Here is a 27,061-nt window from a genome sequence, read left to right as displayed (position 1 = left end):
CCCACTGATATTTAACTTTCCTGGCTCACATGCAGGCCCAGGCAGTGAGTGTCAGCAACTGTTCTTACAAAGGGTGTACCACCAGCTGAGCTGGTCCTGTACTTGCCTATATTCACATGCTTCCGTGCATTTGCTGGGCAGTGTCCCAATCATAAGTGGGAATTTGAGCCGTTCTTTTTCCCTACCTCCACAGTAAAGTTTGACTCGTTGCTGTTTTTAAGGGCATTAGACCTAAACCAGCAGCCTGCCCCAGATTACAGCTCGGCATGAGACACTGTGGCCTTGCAATGAAGGTTCCCATTCTGCATAGATTCCTGAGCAAAATGTGACAGACCAGTAGTTAAATTGTGTGAAATAGAACAGGAGCTATAGACCAGGTAATACTTCGAAGAAGGTTAACATTTCAATTAAGACCTTTCATTACATTGAAAGGCTTGCATTTATACCATGCCTTTTGTAACCTCAGTATGTCCTGAAGCTTTCTATGTCAAATCAAGTAATTTTTGAAGTGGAGTCACTGCTGTAATGGAAGTTTGGCAGCCAACTTGTGCACAGCAAAGTCCCATAAACAGCAATGAGGTAATGAACAGATAATTTGCTTGTTTTCATTGTGTTGGTTCAGGGATAAATGATGGCCAGGATACCAAGGAGAATTTTCCTCTCCTTCGAAGAGTGTCATGTGATCTTTTATGTCATTTGAAAGGGTAGACAAATCTTGGTTTATTGCCTTTAATGAAAGATTGTATCTCTCCTGTTTCGCTTTGCATTCTGGGTCTAGATGGGGTTTCTTTAGGGTTTGCCTGTTACCATAAGAATGCAACTGTAGACTGTTATTCGTAAAAAAAAATTCTTGTTTATTTACAGATCTACATACATCTCAGTACTCTCCATGAGGTTGTACTTCTGCTTCCCACCAGATCTCAGTTACTTAATCATGTGACATTGTATCATAGTTATATAAATAGTTACATCAGTGTCAGGTGCTCCTGATGTTAATCCTTTACTCTACATCTCCACCCCAAAGTCGTTAACCCAACAATATACATCCTCCTACTTCCCTCACCACAGCCAGGGTTATGCACTCAGATTTCTAGATTAGGGCTTGAACCAGTTTTGAATCACACCTAAAATTGTATCTTTTTTACACTCTATGTATTTCCAATATTTTCTATTTTTGTTCCAGAATTCCAGCCTTTCTGTCCAATTGTGAAGTCCTCACTTCTATTTTTTTAAGCATGTTACATAAATTAACGTTGTACAAGTGGCTCCCCTATATGATGGATTTAGCATAGTTACTGAATGCAGCTACACTGGTTCTACCTATAATGGCACAGTTCCTACTGTGAGATCCTGCTTTAATGCATTGCGCCTCTTGACATAAAAGTGTGTTATTGATTATTATGAGTGTTTTATACTCATTACAGGTTCTTTGTGGCGATACTGTCGAGCCAGCATGTCATTGTCAAGTTATCTACCTCCTCTTTGTGATCCAAAGGATGGTCACCTGCTCATGGATGGAGGATATATCAACAACCTGCCAGGTAGGTTACAGGTTTGAGCACGCTTCAAAAAGAGAGAGAATTGCATTTATATGTCACCCTTCACATCAGCGCTTTACAGCCAATGAAGTATTTATAGGAGCGCAAGTGAATCCCCAGTTAATGTCCATCACTTAAAATATGGTTAAATATTCAATTTCTGTACAATTAACATATTCTCCCCCAGTAGTTGCATGCTGCAACTTACCTAGATAGCCATCTCCTAACTATACTCAGTTCTGCCGAAGGGTCATGAAGACTCGAAACGTTAACTGATTTCTTCTCCACCGATGCTGCCAGACCTGCTGAGTTTTTCCAGGTAATTCTGTTTTTGTTTATTCTTCATATGTGGCCTGAGAGGGTGAGTGACAGCAATTGTTTAACTTGATGGTGGGAATGTGGAGGAGCAACTAGCACATCCCAGCCTAATCCTGCCCTCGCCTGATATTCACACTGTCCAGCAGAATTTGCTGAGTAATGATCCAGAGCAGAACTGTTTTTCTTCCCTCTCTCTAGAGCAGAAAAAGGACCAAAATGTAATCAGCTTATTTTATTTATTAGTAGCAATCAGGCTACCTGCTCAGTAGATCCGTTAACCATCCCTGGGTATGTCCTTTCCCACCTGCAGGACAGACCCAGCAGAGATGGCGGTACAGTAGTATAAAGTTGGGAGCGAGTTGCCCTGGGAGCCCTCAACATCGACTCCAGACCCCATGAAATCTCATGGCATCAGGTCAAACATGGGCAAGGAAATCTCCTGCTGATTACCAGGTACTGCCCTCCCTCAGCTGATGAATCAGTGCTCCTCCATGTTGAACACCACTTGGAGGAAGCACTGAGGGTGGCAGAGGGTACAGAATGTACTCCGGGTGGGGGACTTCAATTTCCATCACCAAGAGTGGCTCGGTAGCACTACCAACCAAGCTGCTCGAGTCCTAAAAGACATAGCTTCTAGATTCGGTCTGTGGCAGGTGGTGAGGGAGTCAACAAGAGGAAAACATACTTGACCTCATCCTCACCAACCTGCCTGCTGCAGATGCATCTGTCCATGACAGTATCAGTAGGAGTGACCACCGCACAGTTGTTGTGGAGACGAAGTCCTGTCTTCATACTGAGGATACCCTCCATCATGTGTGGCACTACCACCGTGCTAAATGGGATAGGTTTCTAACAGATCTATCAACTCAAAACTGGGCATCCATGAGGTGCTGTGGGCCATCAGCAGCAGCAGGATTGTACTCGAACACAATCTGTAACCTCATGGCCCTGCATATCCCCCACTCTACCATTACCATCAAGCCAGCGGATCAACCCTGGTTCAATGAAGAGCGTAGGAGAGCATGCCAGGAGCAGCACCAGGCATACATAAAAATGAGGTGTCAACCTGGCAAAGCTATAACACAGGACTACTTGCGTGCCAAACTTCATAAGCAGCAAGTGATAGACAGGGATAAGCAATCACACAACCAACAGATCAGATCTAAGCTCTGCAGACCTGCCACATCCAGTTGTGAATGGCGGTGGAAAATTAAACAACTCATTGGAGGAGGACGCTTCACAAATATCCCCATCTCAATGATGGGGGAGCCCAGCACATCAATACAAAAGATAAGGCTGAAGCACTTGCTACAATCTTCAGCCAGTAGTGCTGACTGGATGATTCATCTCGGCCTCCTCCAGAGGTCCCCAGCATCACAGGTGCTAGTCTTCAGCCAATTCGATTCACTCTACGTGATATCAAGAAACAGCTGAAGGCACTGGATACTGCAAAGGCTATGGGCCCTGACAATATTCCGGCAATAGCATTGAAGACTTGTGCTCCAGAACTTGCTGCATCCCTAGCCAAGCTGTTCCAGTACAGCTACAACACTGGCATCTACCCGGCTATATGGAAAATTGCCCAGGTATGTCCTGTACATAAAAAGCAGGACAAATCCAACCCAGCCAATTACCACCCCATCAATCTACTCTCCATCATCAGTAAAGTAATGGAAGGAGTCATCAACAGTGCTATCAAGTGACACTCATCAAATTCTGGGGGTTACCATTGACCAGAAACTAAACTGGACTAGCCATATAAATACAGTGTCTCCAAGAGCAGGCAAGAGGCTAGGAATCCTGCGGCGAGTAACTCACCACCTGACTTCCCAAAGCCTGTCCACCATCTATGAGGCACAAGTCAGGAGTGTGATGTAATAGGCCCCACTTGCCTGGATGAGCGCAGCTCCCACAACACTCGAATCTTGACGCTGTCCAGGACAAAGCGGCCTGTTTGATTGGCACCACATCCACAAACATTCACTGCCTCCACCACAGTAGCAGCAGTGTGTACCATCTACAAGATACATTGCAGGAATTCACCAAGGCTCCTTAGACAGCACCTTCCAAACCCATGACCACTACCATCTTGAAGGACAAGGGCAGCAGATATATTAGAACACCACCACCTGGAAGTTCCCCTCCAAGACACCATCCTGACTTGGAAATATATCAGTGCTCTTTCACTGTCGCTGGGCCAAAACCCTGGAACTCCCTTCTTAACAGCACTGCGGTTGTATCTACACCACATGGACTGCAGCGGTTCAAGAAGACAGCTCACCATCACCTTCTCAGGGCAACTAGGGATGGGCAATAAAAGCTGGCCCAGCCAGTGAAGCCCATATCCCGTCAATGAATAAAAATAAAGTTTATAGCATATGCCCCCAGCTCCTAAATTTAAGCAACTCACTCTGGAATATAAATCGTAGAGTGCAGAAGGAGACCGTTCAGCCCTTCAGGCTATCCAATTATTGCCCTTAACTTTCTCCGCTCCAAGGAGAACAATCCCAGCTTTTCTAGTCCCTGCAAATACACACCAAAGGGACCAAACATCAGTACCTGAAGTGGATTTCACCTCAGCGCTGTTATTGTGATCATCATGTGTTGACATCTTTTAGATGTGGAGCGGGGACCAGACTGCAAACTGTAATTGGCTGTTCTCCTAACTCATCATCTTTCCACAAAGAGGTGGCAGTTTTGTCCAGTTGGAGAGGTTGGAATGTCTGATTGCTTCCTGCAGGGCTGAGCCCCACTCACTCTGTCTGGTGGCCAGTTATCCAAGGTTGAGAGGTTTTGTCTCCACCCAAGCTCACTTATCTTTCTTTTCTTCCCAGCTGATGTCGCCCGGTCTCTGGGTGCAAAGGTCGTGATAGCAATTGATGTTGGCAGCCAGGATGAAACAGATCTGACAAATTATGGGGACTCACTATCTGGCTGGTGGTTGCTGTGGAAACGCTTTAATCCTTGGGCAGCAAAAGTGAAGGTAAATAACAAAACAAAATCTATGTAGGACCATTGCCAGCCTTGTGTGTGAAGTGGGTGGGGGCGCAAGGGAGGTGTATGGGGGGTGGCTTGTAATTAACGAGATCAAATGAGCAATGACATCTGCAACAGCAACAACTAATGTTTATAAAAACACCTTTAATGTACTGTATTAAAACATCCTGAGGCCCTTCACAGGAGCATTATCAAGCAAAATTTGACGCTAACTCACATAAAGCAAGATGAGGGCAGATGACCAAAAGCTTGGTCAAAAGGCCAGGTTTTGAGGAGCGCCTTAAAGGAAGGAAGAGAAGTAGAGAGGCAAAGAGGTTTGGAGAGGGCATACCAGAGGGTAGGGCCTAGGCACAGACACCGATGGTGGAGCAATTAAAATCGGGAATGCTCAAGAAGCTAGAATTGGAGGAGCATAGATGTCTTAGAGGGATACGGAGCCGGAGAATATTATAGAGATTGGGAAGGGCCAAGACCATGGAGGGATTTGTAAACAAGGATGAGAATTTTAAAATCAAGGCATTACATAACCAGGGTCCAGTGTAAGTTAACAAGCACAGTGGTGATGGGTGAATGGGCCTTGGTGCTTTTAAGTTTTAGTTGACGGGCAATATGATTGGCGCAGGCTTAGAGGGCCGAAGAGCCTGTTCCTGTGCTGTACTTTTCTTTGTTCTTGACACTAACAGCAGAGTTTTGGATGCCCTCAACGTTATAAAGTGTCGAATATGAGAAGCTGGCCAGGAGGGGGTTGGAGTAGTCAAGTCTAGAGTTAACACAGGCATGGATAAGGATTTCAGCAGCAAACATAATTCTACAGAACTCTGCCTTTCTCCACCTGCTGTGTTTGATGAACTTAATGCAGTCATATAATCAGTAACCTTTCATTTTTAACTTGGTCCTGAGAGGAGCCTTCCACGCTATTAAAGCAGAAGGAAATGATAAGCAGTAAAGGGCAATGACCTCTGTGACTCAACAGGGAACAAATATATTCAGTTGAATTCATGATGGCTAAATCTAGCCTTTATAGCTAACGACCGACCTCCAGTGCCCTGGACTGTAACATGTTGCAAATTAAAACCTTATACATGGAGGTTACAATACAGGAACAGGCCATTTGGCCCAACCAATCCAAATGGGTATTTACCCACCACATAAACAAATGGATCGAATCAGATTTACCCACCCTATTTCCTATTCCTTCAAACCCCTTTTCATTCATCCGTCTATCCGATCAGATCTTGGATGTTGGCAGATTTTATGCCTCAGCCACTAACTCTGGAAATCAATACAACTGTCTTACAATTATCAACAACAACTTGTACTTATAGTGGAGGGAATTTAAAAGGAGAGTATTTGGGAATTTTTAACTGGAGGAAATTTGAAAACAAAGATAATTTTAAAATTGAGGCATTGCTAGACTGGGAACCTGTGTAAGTCAAGTGAGCAGGGTGGTAATGGATGCCTGAGGTTTAAGTCAGGGTACCGGCAGCAAAGTTTTGGATGAGCTCATGTTTATGAAGGGTGGAAGGTGGGCCAGGAGAGCATTGGAATAATTATGACTGGAGGTATCAAGGGCTTGACAAGAGTTTCAGCTGCAGAAAGGCAGAGGTGTAAGTGGGTGGTCTTTGTGATGAAGAGAATATGGGCCTAAAGTTAGGGTCAAATAGGATGCCAAGATTGTGACCAGTATGGTACAACCTGAGGCAGTGGTCAATGAGGTGAACAGTTCGATGGTGGGGACCAAAGACAATGACTTTGCTCTTCCCAATATTTAATTGGAGGAAATTTCTGCTCGTCCAATTCTGGATGTCAGACAAGCAGCATGACAAATCAGAGGCAGTGGCAAAATGTCTCTCCACCTGAAGCTTCTCCTGCCCTCCATTCTAAATCCCCTGCATTTAATCTTGTAGTTATGTCAGTTTGGAAGCGTGGAAGGAGTCTGCTTCTGTCTACAAAAGCAAAACATTGCAGAAGCTGACAGCGTAAAGTTAAAACAGAAAGTGCTGGAGACTGTCAGCATCGGCGGAGAGAGGGACTTTGACCAGCTGAGCATTGCTAGCATTTTCTGTTCTTTTTCTACCTGCTTCCTTTCGTAACTTTAAACAATAACTATTGTCATATTGCCGCAGTGAGCATCGCCTGCTCTAGTATCACTTAACTTCCCTCATTCACATACACTGTGATGTATGATATTCCATTATTGTTGCAGGTTTTAGGCATGGCGGAGATCCAAACTCGCCTCGCTTACGTTTGCTGTGTGCGGCAGCTGGAGGTGGTGAAGAACAGCGATTATTGCGAGTACATTCGCCCACCCATTGATCGCTATGGAACGCTGGAGTTTGGCAAATTTAATGAAATTGCAGTAAGTAGAGTACTCGTTCGATTTTGTCTGAATCTTTGAGTAAGCTCTAAGAGGGTTAACATTGCTCTTTGGGGAACTGCAATTGTTAGTTAATTACCTGTCAAAAAACCTGCAGCTGGTGAGAGAACGAACAAAAAGGGACAAACCTACTTGGCCTCATTCTCACCATTTGCAGATGCACCTGTCCATGACAGTATTGGTAGGAGTTCCCCACCCAGATTACTTGTGGAGCTGAAGTCCCATGTTTAGACTGAGGATACCTTCCATTGTGTTGCGTGACGCTACTACCATGCTAAACGTAATAGGTTAAGAATATTTCTCGCAGCTTAAAGCATCATGAGATGCTGTGGGCTATTGGCATCAGCAGAATTTTATTTATATACAGAAAATCTGTAACTTCACGGCCTGGCAGATTTCTCACTATTATTACCATCGAGTCAGGAAACCAACTGTGGTTCAGTGAAGAGTGTCGAAGAGCATGCCAAGAGCAACACCAGGCATACCTGAAAATGTGTTGATAACCTGGTGAAACTACAACACAGGACTCCATGTATGCTAGACAGCAGAGACATGAGTGCAAAAGACAGGACTGAAACATTTTCAGCCATCTTCAGCCAGAAATATAGATTAGATTATCCCTCTTCCCGAGGTCCCCGTATCTCAGGTCCCAGTTTTCAGCCATTTTGATTCACTCCACATGATAACAAGAAAGAACTGAAGGCTCTAGATACAGCAAAGTATATGGGCCCAACAACATCTCAGCAGTGATGTTGAGGACTTGTGCTCCAGAACTAGCCGCTCCTCTAACCAAGCTGTACCAGTACAGTTACAACACCGCCATCTACCTGAAAAAGTGGAAAATTGCCCAGAAACATCATGTCTGCAAAAGGCAGGACATATCGAATCCAACCAATTTACTGCCCTATCAGCATACTCTCAATCTGATGGAAATGATGGACTTATAATTGACTGTGGTGTCAAGAGGCAAGTCACTCAGCAATAATCTGCTCACTGGAGAGTTCTGCCAGGATCACTCAGCTCCAGATCTCATTACAGCCTTGGTCCAAACATGGACAGAAGAGCTGAATTCCAATGATTCGATGAAAATGACTGCTCTTGACATCAAGGTAGCATTTGACCATGTGTGGCATCAAAGAACCCTAGCAAAATTGAAGTCAATGGGAATCTTGGAAAAAACTCCACTGTTTGGAGTCATACTTAGCACATAGGAAGATGGTAATGGTTGTTGGGGGCCAGTTATCTCAGTTGCAGGACATCGCTGTAGGAGTTCCTCAGGATGGTGTCCTAGGCCTAACCATCTTTAGATGCTTTATCAATAACTTTCCCTCCATCATAAGGTCTGAAGTTGGGATCTTCTCTAATGACTTCATAGTTTTCAATCCTATTCGCAAGTGCTCAGATACAGCAAAAGCAGTTCATACCAACTTGTAGCAAGATCTGGACAACATTCAGGCTTAGGCTGATAAGTGGCAAGCAACAGCACGCAAGTGCCAGATAAATACCACCTCTAATAAGAGAGAGTTTAACCAACTCCGCTTGACCTTCAATGGCATTGCCATTGTTGAATACCCATCATCCAACTTCCAGGAGATCACCATTGACCAGAAACAACATATATACTGTGGCTACAAGAGCAGGTCAGAAGTGGGAATTCTGCAGCGAGTAACTCACCTCCTGACTCCCAGAGCCTGCCCACCATCTACAAGGCATAAGACAGAAGTGTGATGAAATACACTCCACTTGCCTGACACTCCAGTGCAGTGCTGAGCACAGTTGGAGGTGTCATCTTTCGGATGAGACATTAAGCCAAGCCCGACTTGCCTCTCGGGGAAAGACGTAGCTGATCTCATTGCAATATTTTGAAGAACAGCAGGGAGTTCTCCCTGGTGTCTTGGCCAACGTTTATTCCTTAATCAAAAAAACAGATTTTCTGGTCATTATTACATTGCTGTTTGTGGGAGCTTGCTATGCAAACATTAGCTGCCACATTTCTAAATTTTCTTAGCAGTGACTCCACTTCATAAGTACAACATTGATTGTAAATCACTTGAGACTTCCTGACGTTATGAAAGATGCTATAAAAGTGCAGGTCTTTCGAGAAATGCGTGCCAGTGCTTTGTTTGTGTTGGTTCATAGCTTTGCTCGAATAACCTTTTACCTGTGGTTCCTACACAGGAAGTGGGCTACCAGCATGGGAAGACACTATTTGAGCTGTGGAGTAGGAGTGGAGTCATCGACAATATTCTGAAAGACAGGCCGATAGACAACGTCGCCAAGACACGGCCCTCTGATGTAAGTTTGACTTTCAATAGCACTGGAGTCTAGAATGGTATCTGCAACATACCTGAACTCTTCTGAGCACTGTAGCAAGTCAATGCTTGATGATGCCACCCATTGTAAAGGAATCGCATTAATTTGTTTAGAATATTTCCTTGCCTTTTAAAGATCATTTTCATTTTTGGACAGACTATTCTTTCCATGAGATTGGAATGCACTGCATACTCAGGAGACCAGTGATGCCCTGCGTAAAATGTGACATATTCTGTGCTGCTATTATGCCGTGCTATCTTTACAATTAACACTGAGTATACTGCACACTAACCCCTTCCTTTGTTCTCCTTTGTTTAACATTGTCCACTTACCTCAAATATCCTTAGAAACAACTCCAAATCCTCTTTGTGGGCCACAGTTATATGTTTCATTGTGCCATTTCATATCAATAAATATTGTTTTTTTAATTATCGACATTTTTTCACAAATTGATTGTACACATTCCAAGCATTCTCCCATCATTACTCAATTTACCTCATCTGCTGCTACTCTTTAAAGTTTGTGGCTCTTGTCTCATTGCCTTAGTTTCACAATGAAAAATTGTCAAACCAAGAGAGCTTCGTTCAGGGTCTTATCTTGTATATGCAAGGCCCTGTCAATGTTCTATATATGGTGTTGCAGCTTTTTCATGACTCTGATATCCTTTCTGTAGTGCAGGGTGCTTGAAACTGCACAAATAATCTAACCACGGCAATTCTTAGTTACTGGCTTCAGAGAGAGTGAGTTTAAACAGAATTGTTCGTTTTGCATTTGACTGACGAATCCTTTTTGAATTTAAGTGGTCGGATAGTCCAAATTTAAAAAGCCCTGGTTATTTTTTTTCTGTTGTGAAGCAAAATGGCTATCCTGTTGTGGGCAGTTAGAAAATCTACTGAAAAGAGACTGAAATTTCAGAGAAGCACTATTAGGTACCAGTCAGTTTGATATTCCTTAAAGAAAAGAGAAACATGTACATGGAGTAACGAGTTATTTATAGAGGATTGGTTTAGATCTTCAAATTGTGATTTTTAAAATTATTTTCTCTACTCCGAGTTAGTTGGAAGGGTATATACTGTAAATATCGACCTATGTTATGTGGCTGTTTCTTATGTGCTTGTTCATATTATAAAATAAATTCATTTGAAGTTTAAACTTAAAACCAGATCTGCTGTGATACTTTGTCGCATTCAAATATCAGAATGAAATACAACGAAGGCAGAACCAAGCCCAATGCTAAAAGGTATTACCAACTGGGTTTACACATTACCCAAAGCTTATCGAGATCTCATGGCAAGGAAAGGCACTCTCTCAATGGGATGGGGAGGTGGAACTAACCCTTGAGAATGATCTAAAAGATTGGAAATAATCTTTAATAACGGTATCGAGGAAATCATAACACATCAGAGGAGAACTGTAGGATGTTTCTTGACGGATCAACTTAGTTGGGTCAAAAAGACCCTTAGACTAGACCTATACTCCCTAAGATTTAGAAGAATTAAATGTGATCTCATTGAAAAATATAAGATCCGTAAAGAGGTTTGATAGGGTTGATGCTGGGAGGATGTTTCACCTTGCTGTGGAGTCTAGAATTAGGAGTCACAGTCTCGATAAGTGGTTGGCCAATAAGAACTGAGATGAAGAGAAATGTTGTCACTCAAAGGGTTGTGAATCTTTGGAATTCTCTGCCCTAGAGGCTGCGGTTGCTTGGTCATTGAGCATATTCAAGACAGAGATGGATAGATTTTTGAATACTAAAGGAATTGAAGAAGACAGCGATAGCCCGGAAGGTGGAGTTGATTTAAATAAAAGTGCAACCATGATATTATTGCATGGCAGAGCAGGCTCAACATGGCAAATTGTCTACTCATGCTCCTGTGTCTTACATTCTTAAATGATCTTCCTCGTCCATATTTATCTTGTTATCCTGTAATGTTTTTCTTTATTATGGTTAGAAACAGAACTAGTCCACTGTTATTTGGTTTATCTATTTCCCTCTTTTCAAACAGGACTCTTCCATTCACCTTCCTGGAGTCTTTTGGTACAATTCTGGTTCTGAAAAATTTAGGAAAACTCGATGCATCTGCAGGTTCATTCCTGACCCCTCTCACTTTAGCCCAGTGTTTCATTAAGCCTTTCAATACCTTTTGTTTACTTTTTTAAAATTCATTCACGGGATGTGAGGTGATGCTGGCTAGGCCAGCATTTATTGTGTCACGACCGGGATGGGAGGAGTGCGCGAATTGTCAAGTCCCACTACTCCACAGGCCGTAGGGTTCATTTAACTCTACTTTTCTCAACAAAATAGCCAATTGTGTACCTATACCTCTAATACCCAGAAGAAGAGACTCTGACCAGGCTTCTTTCAAAAACTCAATGATTGATTTATTTTAAAACAAAACTTCTTTTAATAAGTTGCAAATACTGGTTAACACACAATTGTAATTGGGAAGTATAACTATTTATCTCTTCCTAAAGAATTTCCCCAGCACACACACTCACACAGACACACAGGCAAACAAAGGACAAACAGATAGAGTCTCTGCAGAGATGAGATAGTTATGCCTCCAATCAGTGGAAAGTTTTCCCCCTGATTCCCACTGACTCCAGTTTTGCTGGGGCTCCTTGATGCCACACTCAAATCAAATGCTGCCTTGATGTCAAGGGCAGTCACTCTCACCTCACCTCTGGAGTTCAGCTCGTTTGTCCATGTTTGAACCAAGGCTGTAATGAGATCAGGAGCTGAGTGACCCAGGCAGAACCCAAACTGAACGTCAGTGAGCAGGCTATTAAGCAAGTACTGCTAATAGCAATGTTGATGACCTGTTCCACCACTGGGTTGGATTTGTCCTGCTTTTTGTGTACAGGACACTCCTGGGAAATTTTCCACATTGCCGGGTAAATGTCAGTGTAGTAGTTGTACTGAACAGTTTGGCTAGGGGCGCGGCAAGTTCTGGAGCGCAAGTCTTCAGTACTATTGCTGGAATATCATCAGGGCCCATAGCCTTTGCAGTATCCAGTGCCTTCAGCTGTTTCATGATCTCACGTGGAGTGAATCGAATTGGCTGACGACTGGCATCTGTGATGCTGGGCACCTTCAGAGGAGGTATCTATTAGTTGTTCCTATCTACTATAGGAACCCTATCTAGTAGTTATTCCTTCACACTCTGTCCTTCTGTAGCCCCCCCTTCACCCTCTATGTGCATGTACCATGGCTTGTGGAACACTACCCAGCTTTGTGTGTGTTCCTTGGTTTGGGAACACTGTCCAGCTCTCTATGTACACCATGGTTTGTGGATGTGCCTCGATTTTTGTGTGCTGTCCTATATATGGGTGCCACATTTAAGGCTAAGTAGAAAAGCACAGAGCCATCATTAGAGAATGGGGACCCTTTAGAGGTTAACACATTGCTGGTGTTGCAACTCTTATGCTGCTGGAGCTAGTGACTTCAGGTTAGGAATATTTTGCTGTGTTGGGCTATTTCTCCTGACTCCAATCATTAATAAACCACCACAAATGATTTCAGAATGTCATTACATTGAAGGCTTTTGCAGTAACCAGGGTCACAGGTCTTGACCTCATTACAGCCTTGGTTCAAACATGGAGAAAAAAGCTGAACTCCAGATGTGAGGTGAGAGTGACTGCCCTTGACACCTAGGCCGCATTTGATCGAGTGTGGCATCAAGGAGCCCTAACAAACCTGGAGTCAATGAGAAGCAGAGGGAAACCTCTTTGCTGGTTCGAGTCATACCGAGAAACAGGAAGATGATTGTGGTTGTTGGAAGCTGGAATCATCTCAGTTCCAGGACATCACTACAGGAATTCCTCAGGGTAGTGTCATAAGGCCCAACCATCTTCAGCTGCTTCATCAATGATCTTCCTTCCATCATAAGGTCAGAAGTGGGGATGGTCGATGATGATTGCACAATGTTCAGCACCATTCGCAACTCCTCAGATACTGAAGCAGTCCATGTCCAAATTCAGCAAGACCTGGACAATATCTGGCTTGGGATGATAAGTGGCAAGTAACATTCATGCCACACTAGTGCCAAGCAAAGACCGTCTCCAACAAGAGAGAATCTAATCATCACCCCTTGAGATTCAATAGCATTAGCATAGTTGAATCCCCCACTATCAACATCCTAGGAGTTACCATTGACCAGAAACTGAATTGGACTAGTCATATAAATACTGTGGCTACACGAGCAGGTTAGAGGCTAGGAACCCTGTGGCGAGTAACTCACCTCCTAACCTCCCAAAGCCTGTCCACCATCTACAAGGTGCAAGTCAGGAGTTTGGTGGAATACTCTCCACTAGCCTGGATGAGTGCAGCTCCAACAACACTCAAGAAGCTTGACACAATCCAGGACAAAACAGCACCCCATCCACAAACATTCACTCCCTTCACCACTGATGCACAGTGTGTGTACCATCTACAAGATGCACTGCAACAACTCATCAAGACTGTTCAGGCAGCACCTTCCAAACCCACGACCACTACCATGTTGAAGGACAAGGGCAGCAGACACATGTGAACACCACCACCTGGAAGTTCCCCTCCAAGTCGCTCACCACCCTGACTTATCGCCGTTCCTTCGCTGTCACTGGGTTAAAATCCTGAACCCCCCTCCCTAACTGCACTGTGAGTGTACCCACACCACATGGACTGCAGTAGTTCAGGAAGGCAGCTCACTAGCACCTTCTCAAGGGCAATTAGGTATGGGCAATAAATGCTGGCCTAGTCGGCGACGCCCACATCCCATCTACGAAACTAAAAAATAGCCACAATTCACACCAGTGCGCACTCTGTGATGAAAGCTGTTTTCTTGGTAATCATCCTCAGTCTTTTCTTTGTGACCTTTTCTGCTCCTTTACACAGCATTAACTTATTGAAATGCCAACCACTAACTTGCTTTAAGTGGCTCATTACTAACTGGCATGTTAAGGTTTCACAGTCATTCCTTCTCATCACAGCCTTGATTCCCTTTTTTTCCTTCTAAGTGCCCAGTTTCTCTCCATTCCTATAAAGCTGTGATGGATGCAGTCTGCTTTTGTGTTCTGCCAGGTTCTTGCCGAGACGATGACCATTGCACTTTCCAGCCAATGAAGTACTGTTGAAATTTAGTCACTGTTGTAATGTCGGATTAGTAATTCAAATGCACATTGGTTTTCAGAAACTTCCGGATCCTTTTGAAAAGCTCACATAGGCTTGCTGCTGACTGATCATCTCCAATTGCTGTTCTTAGTGTTCCCAGTTGTGTTTGAGGAAACAAAGAAACGGACCATTCTGATCACTAGAGACACTAGATTTAAGATGGTGGGCAGTTGGTGCAATATAATTATTGGGGGTGATTCCGATTATTTTTGAAACATTGTCGTGTGAGACCACAGACCGGACTTTAGGTGGGATTTCCTTCTTAGAATGTTTTCACTTTTCTCCTCCCTTCACCCCCACCCTATATTTATAAGCAAAATTAACTGCTACAAACTCTTTAGTTTTAAACCTAGTGTCAGACCATGTGTGCCGTTTAATGTCTTTTGACTGAGATGGTAGGGCTAGATGAGAATAGTGTAATGTGATGAATAGAGGTAAATTGGGCTCTTTTTCTCCATTGACCTAGTAGATAAGGATAAACTATTTCACCTAGTAGCAGGGTTTGTAATCAGAGGACACCAATTTAAGGTAATTGGCAAAAAAGAACAGAGAGAGTTGGGGATCCCAACAACCTTTCATTTGGACACTGATGTAGTCAAGCAGGTGCCAGTGCTTGGACCGTGGATGTTGCCACAAGGTCTTGTGCTTGTCTCTCTGATAAAACAATAAGCTTCCCACAAGAGTGAAGATAACCTACAGGATGGATGGTAAATTATTCAGCGTTCGTCACCTCCAATCCAAAATCAAGGTCACTCCAACCTCAGTCATCGGGCTTCAGTCCGTCGACGATGCTTGTGATTGTGCTCAATCAAAAACGAAACTCCAAATCATCGAAGCATACGAGAAGATAGGGGACCTTACTTTAAACACCTGGAAAACTAAGGTTCTCTTCCAACCCACACCCTCAGCAACTCATCATTCCCCATCATTCAAGACCCTGGAAAACATGTACTACTTTCCATATCTTGGGACTCTCCTCTCAATGAAGGGAGACTGTTACAAATATGAGGTTTTGTAAGATTGTAATATTTTGGGACTGTGTTTTAATATAGAGTAAAATGGGGAAATGAAGGGGGTCATGTGACCTGTTCTGAATTCTGCTGACAGCAAACCTGGGTGGTTTGATGGTTAAGGGGGTGGAGGGGGCGGGGGGGGCGCAGGTTGTTTTACCAGGAGAAGGTGCAAGGTTCATATCTGTAAACAATGGTGAAAAAAGCTGTGATGACGGTGGCAGACTGTTAGTCTCCAAGTCCCAGGAAGGTGTTAAGAATGTCAGGTTGTATACGGTTGTACTTTAAACTAGCTATTTAATTCCAAGATAGAATAGAATTTGGGTCTAAAGGTTAGCTACTTGGATGCAAGGCCCATGTGATTCATGTTGCCATGGAGTTGGGATTTGAGAGGGGAAGGGTGCGTAGGAAGCCATTGTAGGATCGAATTACAAGGTTCTCCTCAAAGATATCCCTAAACTTTACAGACAGGTCCGTCTGCCAGGATCCGGGTAAGAACAGAGAACGGAGGCAGCAAGCCTCTATGGTTCACCGTGCAAAAATGCAGGTGGGAGCTCATGCTTGAAGTGAAGTGACTGAGTTAGGACACAGATGAGACTGGAAGATTCGCCTAGCTTTAGCTAGTGGGCGGACTCTCCAATATTTCCCTTACTGTGAAATCCAGTTCTGAGATTAGGTGTTACCCGGCTGAGAAAGGAAAGGAAACAAGTCATTGGGAGTTAAGAATCACTTTGGACTGGTTCCAGATGAATCAAGTGTCTACTTAAGGGACAGAGTAAAAGTATAACCCATGGTGGAAGATTTTGAAATGGTTAAAGGGGATTTTTTTTCTGTAGAGTATAAGTTGTCTACTGATATAGTGTTTAGTCAGTGTTGCCTTTAGTTTGTTTGCCACAGTCTTAAAATGGGAACTCCTGTCATGTCATCCTTTTAGCTATTCACTGGCAGACCCAATTTTATTTTATTTTTTTAAAGATTATGGCCTCTACAGTGATCGTAACAAGACATAGATAACAAAATCCATCGCTGCCTCCAAGTCCCAGCTCAGCCTTTGGCCAACTGAGGGAAACCGTATTCAAGTACTGGGATCTCACACCCAGGACTTAAAAGTCATGGTTTACTGGGCAACAGTGATCCTCACACTCCTATATACTTTGGAGACTTGGACGATCTACATCAGGCACTTCAAGGTATTAAAGAAATGCCACCTACACTGTCTCTTCAAAATCCTTCAAATCTGTTGGCAGGACAAGTGCTCTAATGTCCGCATCCTCTCCCAAGCCAACATTCCCAGTATCGAGGCTCTGATCACCCAAAACCAGCTTTGCTTGGTGGGTCAGGTGGCTTGCATGCCTGACACCAGGCTTCCAAAATAACTACTCTACTCCAAACTTCATCACGGCAAGGCACTCCCAGGAGGACAGAGAAAACCCTTTAAGGCATCCTCACAGCACCCCTCAAGAGATCCAACATTCCCACCGTTTCATGGGAAGCCCTGACCTGCAATCACCCAAAATAAAAAAAAAGAGCATTCAGAAAGGCACTTGAGGACTTCAAGAGGTTTGGATGGGAGCATGCAGAGGCCAAGTCTAGGCAGCGAAAGGAAAGCACAGCTCCCCAAGCAACTCATCTACCTGATCCTTCAAACACCACCTGTTCCACGTGTGGTAGAGTCTGCGAATCGCACACCAGACTTTTTAGCCATCTTAGGACACGCAAAACCAGAATGGAAGAAGGACATCCTCAATCCTGCCTATAGATAGAATACCTTGGTGCCTCTGTCTCTTCACCACTCTGGATGGTGATACCAAAGCTCCTGTCGCTCTCCCACTTAACACTTTTTGTTTTTTGTAATTAATATGCTTGTAGCGGTATTAGTTACTTAATTGTAGTGTTCTGCATAGTTTTAAAATAATTCCCAGATGGAAACTAGCTTGAAGAGCAATACATCAATGTGGGATGTAAGGAGAAATGACAAAATATTTGGGGTTGATGCAAATGTCATAGGACAAATTAGAGGTCAAAGAGGAACATTAGGGTGCAAGTGGGCAGTGTATCAGACCAGCATGTTAAGAGAATAGACCACAACATTAGGAGGTAATAGAGATGCATGTTAGGTAGAGAGGCAGTGGGGTGATAAACAGGGACAGTAGGAGGGGCATGCACAAATGGGGCTGAAGAGGGAGGGCCCAAGGTGAGAATCATGCAGCAGAGCGAGGATGCAACATGGGAGCAGTGGGGAGAAGAGGATTAGGGCGGTTGAGCAACAAAACATAGAAACAGGGATAAGTGGGATGTGATGACAGTGGAGGGTCAGCAGCAAAATGAAGCAATATGATACTCAGAAAATAATCAAGTGAAAGGGCATTAGAGCTCACCCTCTTCATATTTGTTTCTGGTATCTCTCTACACTCCAGCCAAATCCCCCCGGCCTTGTCCACAACTCAAACCTACTGCAAACCTTGCCACAGTTTGCACCTACCTCCCAGCTGTCAGAACCCATCTCATAACCCCCTGGTTACTTTGCTGGCATCACTGGCTGCCATTTAACATCCTATCCTACATCTATTTGCAGTTCCATCTCCAACTAATACCCTACCACTGACACCAAAAGTTATAGCATGCCGCTCCCTTCACCATCATGCCACTCCCCCAATCCCTCCCCCCACTTCATAACCAAAACTTAAGAATAAGAGAGACAAATAGAACATTAACAGTAGACAACAGAATAGTGGGAGAACAGAAGACTTGGACAAGAACATAGCACAGATACAAACAACGGCCCCAAAATGACTGACACATGAAGTAAAACCCAGATCATGGCTACAGTCCTCCCATAAGCAATGCCATGGGAGATCTGCTAGTCAGTACCTACCTGACTCCGGAGGCATGTCCAAACTATCTGGTTCCACAATGCAACACAACCATTGAACCAATCAGATACAGTGAAATATAATATCACATCCTGTACTGCACATTCCTGTGGCCCCTCTAATTAGCCAACATTTGCCTGTGGGAAATACCAGTAGCACAGTGCTTAATGTTTGAGATTTATCTTGTCTCTTGTACATAATTCCCATATTATGGAAGATGAAGAAAACAAAAACATAGTCAGCTCTGGGTCAGAGATACTAATTAATGTAAATTTGCCTAATTTAGATAAATCTTACTTCCTACCCTCTACCTCATGGGTAATTAACAACTGTACAAAGAACATTAGAAACCGGAGTAGGCCATTCAGATCCTCAAGTCTGTTCCATCATTTAATTAGTCTGTGGCTGATCTATACTTCAACTCCATTTTCCTCCCTTAATTCTATATCCCTTGATGATCTTACCCAATGTACATCTACTGATCTCTGTCTTGAAAGCTCCAATTCTCCCAAGATCCACAACCTTTTGGGGGAAGAGAGCCAGATTTCCACAACACTTGGTGTGAAGGAGGCCTTTCTCATTTTGACCTTGAAAAGATGCAATTTGACTGGCCAATCTCTAATTTTAAGATTATGTCCTCCCTCATTCCTGATTGCCCCAGCAGTGGAAATAGTTTTAGAAACAGAAAGGGGAAGCACTGCAGACACTAAGCAGCTTGGGCAGCATCTGTGGAGAGGTGTTTCAACCTTCTTCCTTACAGCTGAAAGAGAGCAAATGAGCAGCAGTTAAAAAGTAACAGAAACAAGAAGAAAGACACAAATGCACACGCACATGCACACCCATGCGCACATACACACCCATGCGCATATGCACACAATGCATGCACATATATGCGTGCACACATGCCTGCACAACAGCTCTCTCAGAAAAGGAGGTGGAATGAGCTGTAAAGTGCTCAGATGGATAATTATTTGTATTCAATAAAAGAAGGAAGGAATTTGCCATAACGCAGCATTTTTTATGACTTTAGGATGTCCCAAAGTGCTTTACAGCAAATGAGGTACTTTTGAAATGCTGTCACTATTGTAATTATTGTAACTAACAATTTGTGCACAGCAAACTCCCGCTAACAGCAATGTGACAGTGACCAGATATTCTGTTTAAGTGGTGTGGATTGAGGGATCAATACTGGCCAGAACCCCTGGAGAACTTCCCAGTTTTTCTTCAAATCTGCATTTGGAATCTTTTTTCCACTTGAGAGAGCAGACAGGACCTCAGTTTAACATCTCATTGAATGACAGTATACTCGACAGTGCATCATTCCATCAGTAGTGCACTGAAGTGCCAGTCTAGATTCTGTGCTCAAGTCTCTTGAGTGGGACTTGAACCTACAACCTCTGACTCCAAAGTGAGAGTGCTATGCATTGAACCAAGTCATACAAAATGAGGCAAAATGTGAGAAATCAAAGACTTATGAGACAGAAAGTGAGTAGCCAAAGGACACCAGCACAGTGAGGGTTAGGTAGGCAGGAATCTTTTTTCCACTTGAGAGAGCAGACAGGACCTCAGTTTAACATCTCATTGAATGACAGTATACTCGACAGTGCATCATTCCATCAGTAGTGCACTGAAGTGCCAGTCTAGATTCTGTGCTCAAGTCTCTTGAGTGGGACTTGAACCTACAACCTCTGACTCCAAAGTGAGAGTGCTATGCATTGAACCAAGTCATACAAAATGAGGCAAAATGTGAGAAATCAAAGACTTATGAGACAGAAAGTGAGTAGCCAAAGGACACCAGCACAGTGAGGGTTAGGTAGGCAGGAAGGTAGAGTGAGAAATGGAAAAGCCGAGCAAGCACTTGTAGCCCGGGACTCTGATGGAAAAAAAGCAGATGGTCAGCACCGAGTGTGTAGATCGCCCTGCCACCAACATTTCAACAAGTCTCCCACCCCAGGAACGCTACTTCATAGGAAGCTGAAGTTCTGTTCCTCGAGCTTGCGTTCTGCTTCATTGCTATAGTGTAGAAGGCCAGAGCAGGATGAAGAATTATGGTGCTGTTGCCTTACATTGGGAGACCAAGTGCATATCGGGTGATCTGTTTGCTGAAGACCTCCAGTCTGTCTGAGACTCTTTGCTTCCTGGTGCTGGCCACTTCAAACCTCTGGCCCTGGCAGCCTGGCTTGTATTGAACTGTAGGGCTACAGGGATAGAGTTGGGGAATGGAACTGACTGGTTTGCTCTACAGAGAGCTGGCATGGACTCAATGGACTGAATGGCCTCCTCCTGTGCTGTATATAACCCAGTGACTGTATGTGCGATGAGAGATTAAAGACCCTGAAGTATTTTTTATTCTACTTGGGTTAGCTGTGACTCTAAGGTAGCATTCTCACCTCTTGAATTAGAGGCCAGGGATTCAAGCCCCCTTCCGGGAGAGAGACACAATCCAGACTGACTCTCCGGTGCAGTAGTGAAGGGGGGCTGCACTGCCAGACTTGTGGCTCTTCGGATAAGACATTAAACTTGTCTGCCTTCTCAGGTGGATGTGAAAGATCCCATGACACTATATCGAAGAAGAGCCAGGGATTTATCCCCGGTGTTCTGACCAATATTTATCCCTCAACCAACATCACAAAGCCAATTATCTGGCCATTATCTCATTGGTGTTTGTGGGAACCTGAATTGGCTGCTATGTTTCCTACATTACAACAATGACTACGCTTCTAACGTAGTTCATTGACTGTAAAGGATTATGGAATGTCCTGGGGTCTCGATGGGTACTATAGAAATGCAAGATTTTTCTTTCTTTCACACTTCTGTGTTGATGGAAGCTGAAGGCGATACCAATCCTTTGTGGTGCTTGTTTGGCTAAGACTGCAAGCACAGGCTCTCTTGTAACTAAACCAAACTGAAACTGGTGGAAAAGAAAAGGGTAACACAGGGAGAAAGAAGAAAACAGTTAGAATCCTGACTCCAATCCTAAAAAGAAGCGACTAAAATAATGGAAGAAAGTAAAGGTTGAAATGCAGTGATCAGATTGCCAAGGTGATCTGGCAGTGGGTCTCCCGAGGAGCAGTTTCATTCGACAGTGCTGCTTCCTGATAATTACTACATTCTAACAGCAGTCAGTTTACTGTTTTCAGAGCAGCAAAGAAATTGAAAATTCTACACCGAGCCCCCCACCTCGGAGCAGCTACTACTTCTAAGTTACTAAAGTTGCTGTTGGATTAAACCAACTTTGCCAAAGACTCAGACTCATTTCAGACCACTGAATTCTAAGGATGGAGTTTATTAAATAAGATTTTGATCTCGGCTGTGGTTTTTTTTTAACCTTTTCCCCGTGGAATCATTAATGCTGTTGCTCTCCAGTGTTTTGTGGATGTGCCCTTCCTTTCCCTTACAGTCACCGTTCATGTCAGCCTCTCGCTTCCCGACAACCTGGATGAAGAGAGAGGTTTTAATGGGGAGGGTTTTTCTCAGGGAAAATGGAAATGGTTTGAAGGGCAAGTATGTTCCACTGAATTATTCACAATTCTTAAATATTTGGAAAGGGAGAGAGCCATATAGCTCAGTTACTCTCTTACAACTTCCATTACTGCATTGCTGAGCTGTCAGGAACAGAGATTTTGTTCAGTATGTCTGGGTTGTCCAGGGGCAAGAAGCCTGGCCCTGAACTACACCCTCTTGCCCTTCATGGAGTGAATTAACAGAGGTGCAGAAAGACTCTTCACATGCTGATGATCTTCTGACTTGTTTTAGCCTGGAGGGGAAAGCTGAAAAGTTAGGGGATGGTGGCTTCATGGGAGTGTCAACGGGCGAGTAGTCCAGAGACCTGAACTAATGCTCTGGGGCACGAGTTCAAATCACACCAAAACAGTTACTAAAAGCAGTGTGTAGCCTGGAGGGAGAGGCTCAAAGTGAGAGAAAGTCATAGACAAATCATAGAATCTTACAGCACAGAAGGAGGCCATTCAACCTATTGTGTCTGTGCCGGCTCTTGAAACAGTTATCCAATTAGTCCCACAACCCCTGCTCTTTCCCTATAGCCCTGCAAATGCTTCCTTTTCAAGTATATAGCCAATTCCCTTTTAGAAGTTACCATTGAACCTGCTTCATCCACACATGCATTGCCAGGCAATGACTATCTCCAACAAGAGAGAATCTAACCATTGGCCCTTGACATTCAATGGCATTACTATCACTGAATCCCTCACTATTTACATCCTGGACTGGACTAGCCATATAAATACTGTGGCTACAAGAACAAGTCAGAGGCTAGGAATCCTGCGGCGAGTAACTCAACCTCCTGATTCCCCAAAGCCTGTCTAAAACCTATAAGGCACAAGTAACGAGTGTGATGGAATACTCTCCCCTTGCCTGGATGAGTGTACCTCCAATAACACTCAAGAAGCTTGACACCATCCAGGACAAAACAGCCCACTTGATCGGCAGCCCATCCACAAACATTCACTCCCTCCATCACCGATGCACAGTAGCAGTAGTGTGTACCTTCTATAAGATGCTCTGCAGAAACTCACCAAGGCTCCTTAGACAGCACCTTCCAAACCCACGACCACGACCATCCAGAAGGACAAGGGCAGCAGATTGATGGGAACACCACCACCTGGAAATTCCCCTCCAAGCCACTCACCATCCTGACTTGGAAATATATCGCCGTTCCTTCACTGTCGCTGGGTCAAAATCCTGGAACTCCCTCCCTAACAGCACTGTGGGTTTACCTACACCACAAGGACTACAGCGGTTCAAGAAGGCAGCTCACCACCACCGCCTCAAGGGCAATTAGGGATGGACAATAAATGCTGGCCCAGCCAGTGACGCCCACATCCCGTGAATGAATAAAAAAAAACATACAAGCATTCCAACTCGCTGTGTGAAATAAAATCTTCTCAAGTGCTCTTGGTTCTTTTCGCAATTATCTTAGATTGAGTTCTTTTTAGATCACTTTTTCAATCTCTGAAGTAAGTATTAGTAAAAAGGTTCTGTGATGCCAACGCCATCATTCCCTTTGTCAGAAGTGTGAAGCTAATGGAGCAATGAGTTGAGAGGGGGAGCAACTGTACTACAGGCTACTGCAGTTTAACAAGTCTGTAAGGGGGCAAAATAATATTCACACATCACAGCTGATATCTGAGGCTTCTGTTCCCTGTTAGAGTGGAGAGCCTTTCTGCACCTTAAAGGCTACAGCAGCAGAATACACTCAAACCAGGAGGAGGAATCAGTAGTAAAATTGCCCATCATGATTTGTCAGTTGAATCCTGTCGTTTTGGCTCCAGTGATCACTCCTCATCAGACAGATTCCACTCAGTCCATGCTTTAGTTGCCCTTAAGTGGTCAAGTTGCATGGAGCTTCAGTTTCATTCTGGCATTGTGGAATTCCTAATAAAGCTGGCTTTACATGGAGAGAGATGAGCCAACCCCACAGAACCCATCCCAGGTCAAACAGCCTATTTTTTTCCATCCCCTTTCCACTATTTCATAACTAATAAATAAAATTGTTCAAAGAATAAGTGGTTTTTTTAATGCCACTATGTTATTTTCCCAGGTTGCTCACAGCAATGTCCAGGAGATTAATCACCGATGGCTGGAGACTCCAGGGAAATCCTGGAGGGTTGGTAACACTGTGCAGCGCTGAGTTTTCTGTCAGTTCCCAGGGTGTTTACAAAGTGCTTGTGAGTGGTGAGCGTGTCCCTCGGGATGCAGGACCTGTGTGTTTACCTATATCCAAGCTATGGCTGATTCAGTCCCTCCCAAGGGCTGCGATGCAGCAGATTCTGAACCTTCTGGGTGGCAAGGTTTGGATGCATTCTCTGAAGTTACGGTTACAGGCAGCATGGCACCAGTTAGGGGCACAGATTGCCATTTCCTTTGGGTATGATCACTTGGCAACTGAAGAGTTCCTGATCACTCAGTTTGGAATGTTCCCATTTGATGGGGCTCAGGATCAAGATCTGTAGTTTGTATTTGTGATACCCTCCATTCTGAATCTTTTTGAATACCCATTATTAATTATCCCAAAGTCAACGTCCTAAGATGGTCTTGAGAAGCAACATTATTGGTGGATTTCCGCTATCCCATTTCTCATGCTAGGGACAATCCCAGGAGCCCTAATCGGCAGCTTTGTAATTGATCTCTTGAAGAGGAATGGGGCCCTTTGGTGATGCCAGCAAGTCATTGAAAACTATTGGTATCTCCTGGCATTTCCTAGTGTCATAAGTCCAACAGCATAGCTAATAATGCTGAGTTAACAGTACCCTGGAGAAGTTTTTTGAGGGATAAATATCAACCATTACACTGAGGATAACGCCCCTTAAAATCTACCTTTTTTCTGTCCTGTCCTAATATCTCCTTTGTGACTCGGTGTCATATTTTGTTGAATCATGTTCCTGTGAAGCGCCATGGAATATTATACTATGTTAGGGATGCTATATAAATGCAAGTTGTTGTTGAGAGTTGTGAGACTGTTGTTGAATGAGAGGAAAAAGAAAAGCATGGTTGAGAACTCACAATAAAACACTGACAATGCATAGCTCAAGTCAGTCAGCACCTGAAAGGGAAGGGTCAGCAATTAGGCTTTGACTGTTCCCATTGACATTTCTCTCGGATCCTAACTGGCTTTTCTGTGTTTCCCCAGAAAGTTCTGTTTCTGTTATTGCTGCTTTGTCAACACTATGTTTTTTAAAAAAACAATCTTTCTCAACTGCTATGTATAATGTCAGTGTTCCCTTTCAACAGGTTACATGTCCAAATGCCTCCTTCACTGACTTGGCTGAAATTGTGTCCAGAATCGAACCTGCAAAAATGTTGGTTGTGGATGGTGAGTAATGGATGCTTCACACACTGTACCTACCAGTGCCTGAAAGCTTAATGTGATGCAATGCAGTCCTTCCCTTACACCATCTCATTTAATGTACTTCATTTATTTTCTTTGTTAACACCATCTCCCAGCAATGTTGCCCCCGCCCACCCCATCTCATTCTTCCCTGAAGTTCCAGTTAGCAGAATGTGATTCACTGAACTGCAGAGATTTTTAACTTAAAAAGAAACGTTACTTATCCTGCCCCCTTACCTCCTCCCTCCTCACCGTCCAAGGGTCCAAACACTTCTTTCAGGTGTAGCAGCACTTCACTTGCGCCTCCTTCATTTTGGTCTACTGCATTCGCTGCTCCCAATGTGGTCTCCTCTACATCGGGGAGACCAAACGCAGATTGGGTGACCACTTTGCGGAACACCTCCGGTCTGTCTGGAATCATGACCCGGACCTCCCTGTCGTTTGCCATTTCAACACACCATCCTGCTCTCATGCCCACATGTCCATCCTTGGCCTGCTGCAATGTTCCAGTGAAGCCCAACGCAAACTGGAGGAACAGCACCTCGTCTTCCGATTAGGCACTTTACAGCCTTCCGGACTTAACATTGAGTTCAACAACTCCAGACCATGAACTGTCTACTCCATCCTCAACCCCTTTTTTAATCCGCTTTATTCCATTTTTGTTTTTCATCCACATTTTTATTTTTATCTTTATTCATTTATCTGTGGTTTTATCCCCCTTCTATCCCATTTTCTATCTTTTTTTTCCCTCACCACTGCTCCCCCCCCCTCCACCCCATCCCCTACAGGGCCATCTGTTACTTGTTCCATGTTGTCCTTTCACACAATGTTCTACTATTATCACATTCTGCTTTCTGACCTTTATGCCACTATCAGCACCTTTTTTAGCACTAACCACTACCATTAACACTGCCTTTGTCCTTTAGCTCATGACATCTTTTGTCAACCCCTCCTTTGTCCCCAACTATCGCTGGCCTTCTATCCAGCACCAAGATAAAAGCAAAATACTGCGGATGCTGGAAACCCAAAACAAAAACAAAAATACCTGGAAAAACTCAGCAGGTCTGACAGCATCTGTGGAGAGGAATACAGTTAACGTTTCAAGTCCGTATGACTCTTCATCAGAGTTTTTACAGCTATTTTTGTTTTTGTTTCTATCCAGCACCACCTGCTCCACCCCCCTTAAACAGAATAAATTTCATCACATTTCCACTTCTCTTCAGCTCTGAGGAAGGGTCATATGGACTCGAAATGTCAACTCTGTTTCTGCCTCCACAGATGCTGCTAGACCTGCTGAGTTTTTCCAGCATTTTCTGTTTTTATTACTTATCCTAATGAGTGTTTCAGTGGTTGGTTTGTTTCCCAGTTTTGATGATCTGTGCACGGGTGAGTTCACTCTCCTGCCTGTACTCTTTGATTTTCTTTCTTGCCCACTCTGTCTGTGTCCCTCTCCGTGCATCTGTCACATGTATTCTCTAACACTGGGGTTCTCAAGCTGGGGTCCACTGCCACCTTTGGGTCTGTGAGAAGGTTTCAAGGGATATGCAATGGGGGTGGGGATAGAGGAGGGATAGAAAGAACTGTCACTATCCCCACACCGTTTGCAAAGGCTCCACTCGCTGGATCCAGATTGCCT

At 43.9% G+C, this 27,061-nt stretch overlaps 1 protein-coding gene across 4 annotated transcripts in view; it reads left to right on the top strand.

Annotated features, from left to right (window-relative positions):
• Window positions 1–27,061, top strand: part of pnpla7b (patatin-like phospholipase domain containing 7b) — a 317,033-nt gene that overhangs the window by 275,124 nt on the left and 14,848 nt on the right. For all 4 annotated transcript variants that reach the window (XM_078550357.1, XM_078550360.1, XM_078550356.1 and 1 more), the window contains 5 exons: window positions 1,425–1,541; window positions 4,691–4,839; window positions 7,060–7,212; window positions 9,409–9,525; window positions 25,329–25,410. In XM_078550357.1, coding sequence (XP_078406483.1) covers window positions 1,425–1,541; window positions 4,691–4,839; window positions 7,060–7,212; window positions 9,409–9,525; window positions 25,329–25,410 — 618 coding nt within the window. The remainder of the gene's footprint in view (window positions 1–1,424; window positions 1,542–4,690; window positions 4,840–7,059; window positions 7,213–9,408; window positions 9,526–25,328; window positions 25,411–27,061) is intronic.

This window comes from Cetorhinus maximus, chromosome 10 (assembly GCF_964194155.1).
Source record: "Cetorhinus maximus chromosome 10, sCetMax3.hap1.1, whole genome shotgun sequence".
In the NCBI taxonomy this organism is placed as follows: Eukaryota; Metazoa; Chordata; class Chondrichthyes; order Lamniformes; family Cetorhinidae; genus Cetorhinus; species Cetorhinus maximus.
Note: the sequence above shows the minus strand (reverse complement) of the source record. Positions and strands in the feature narration are given on the sequence as shown.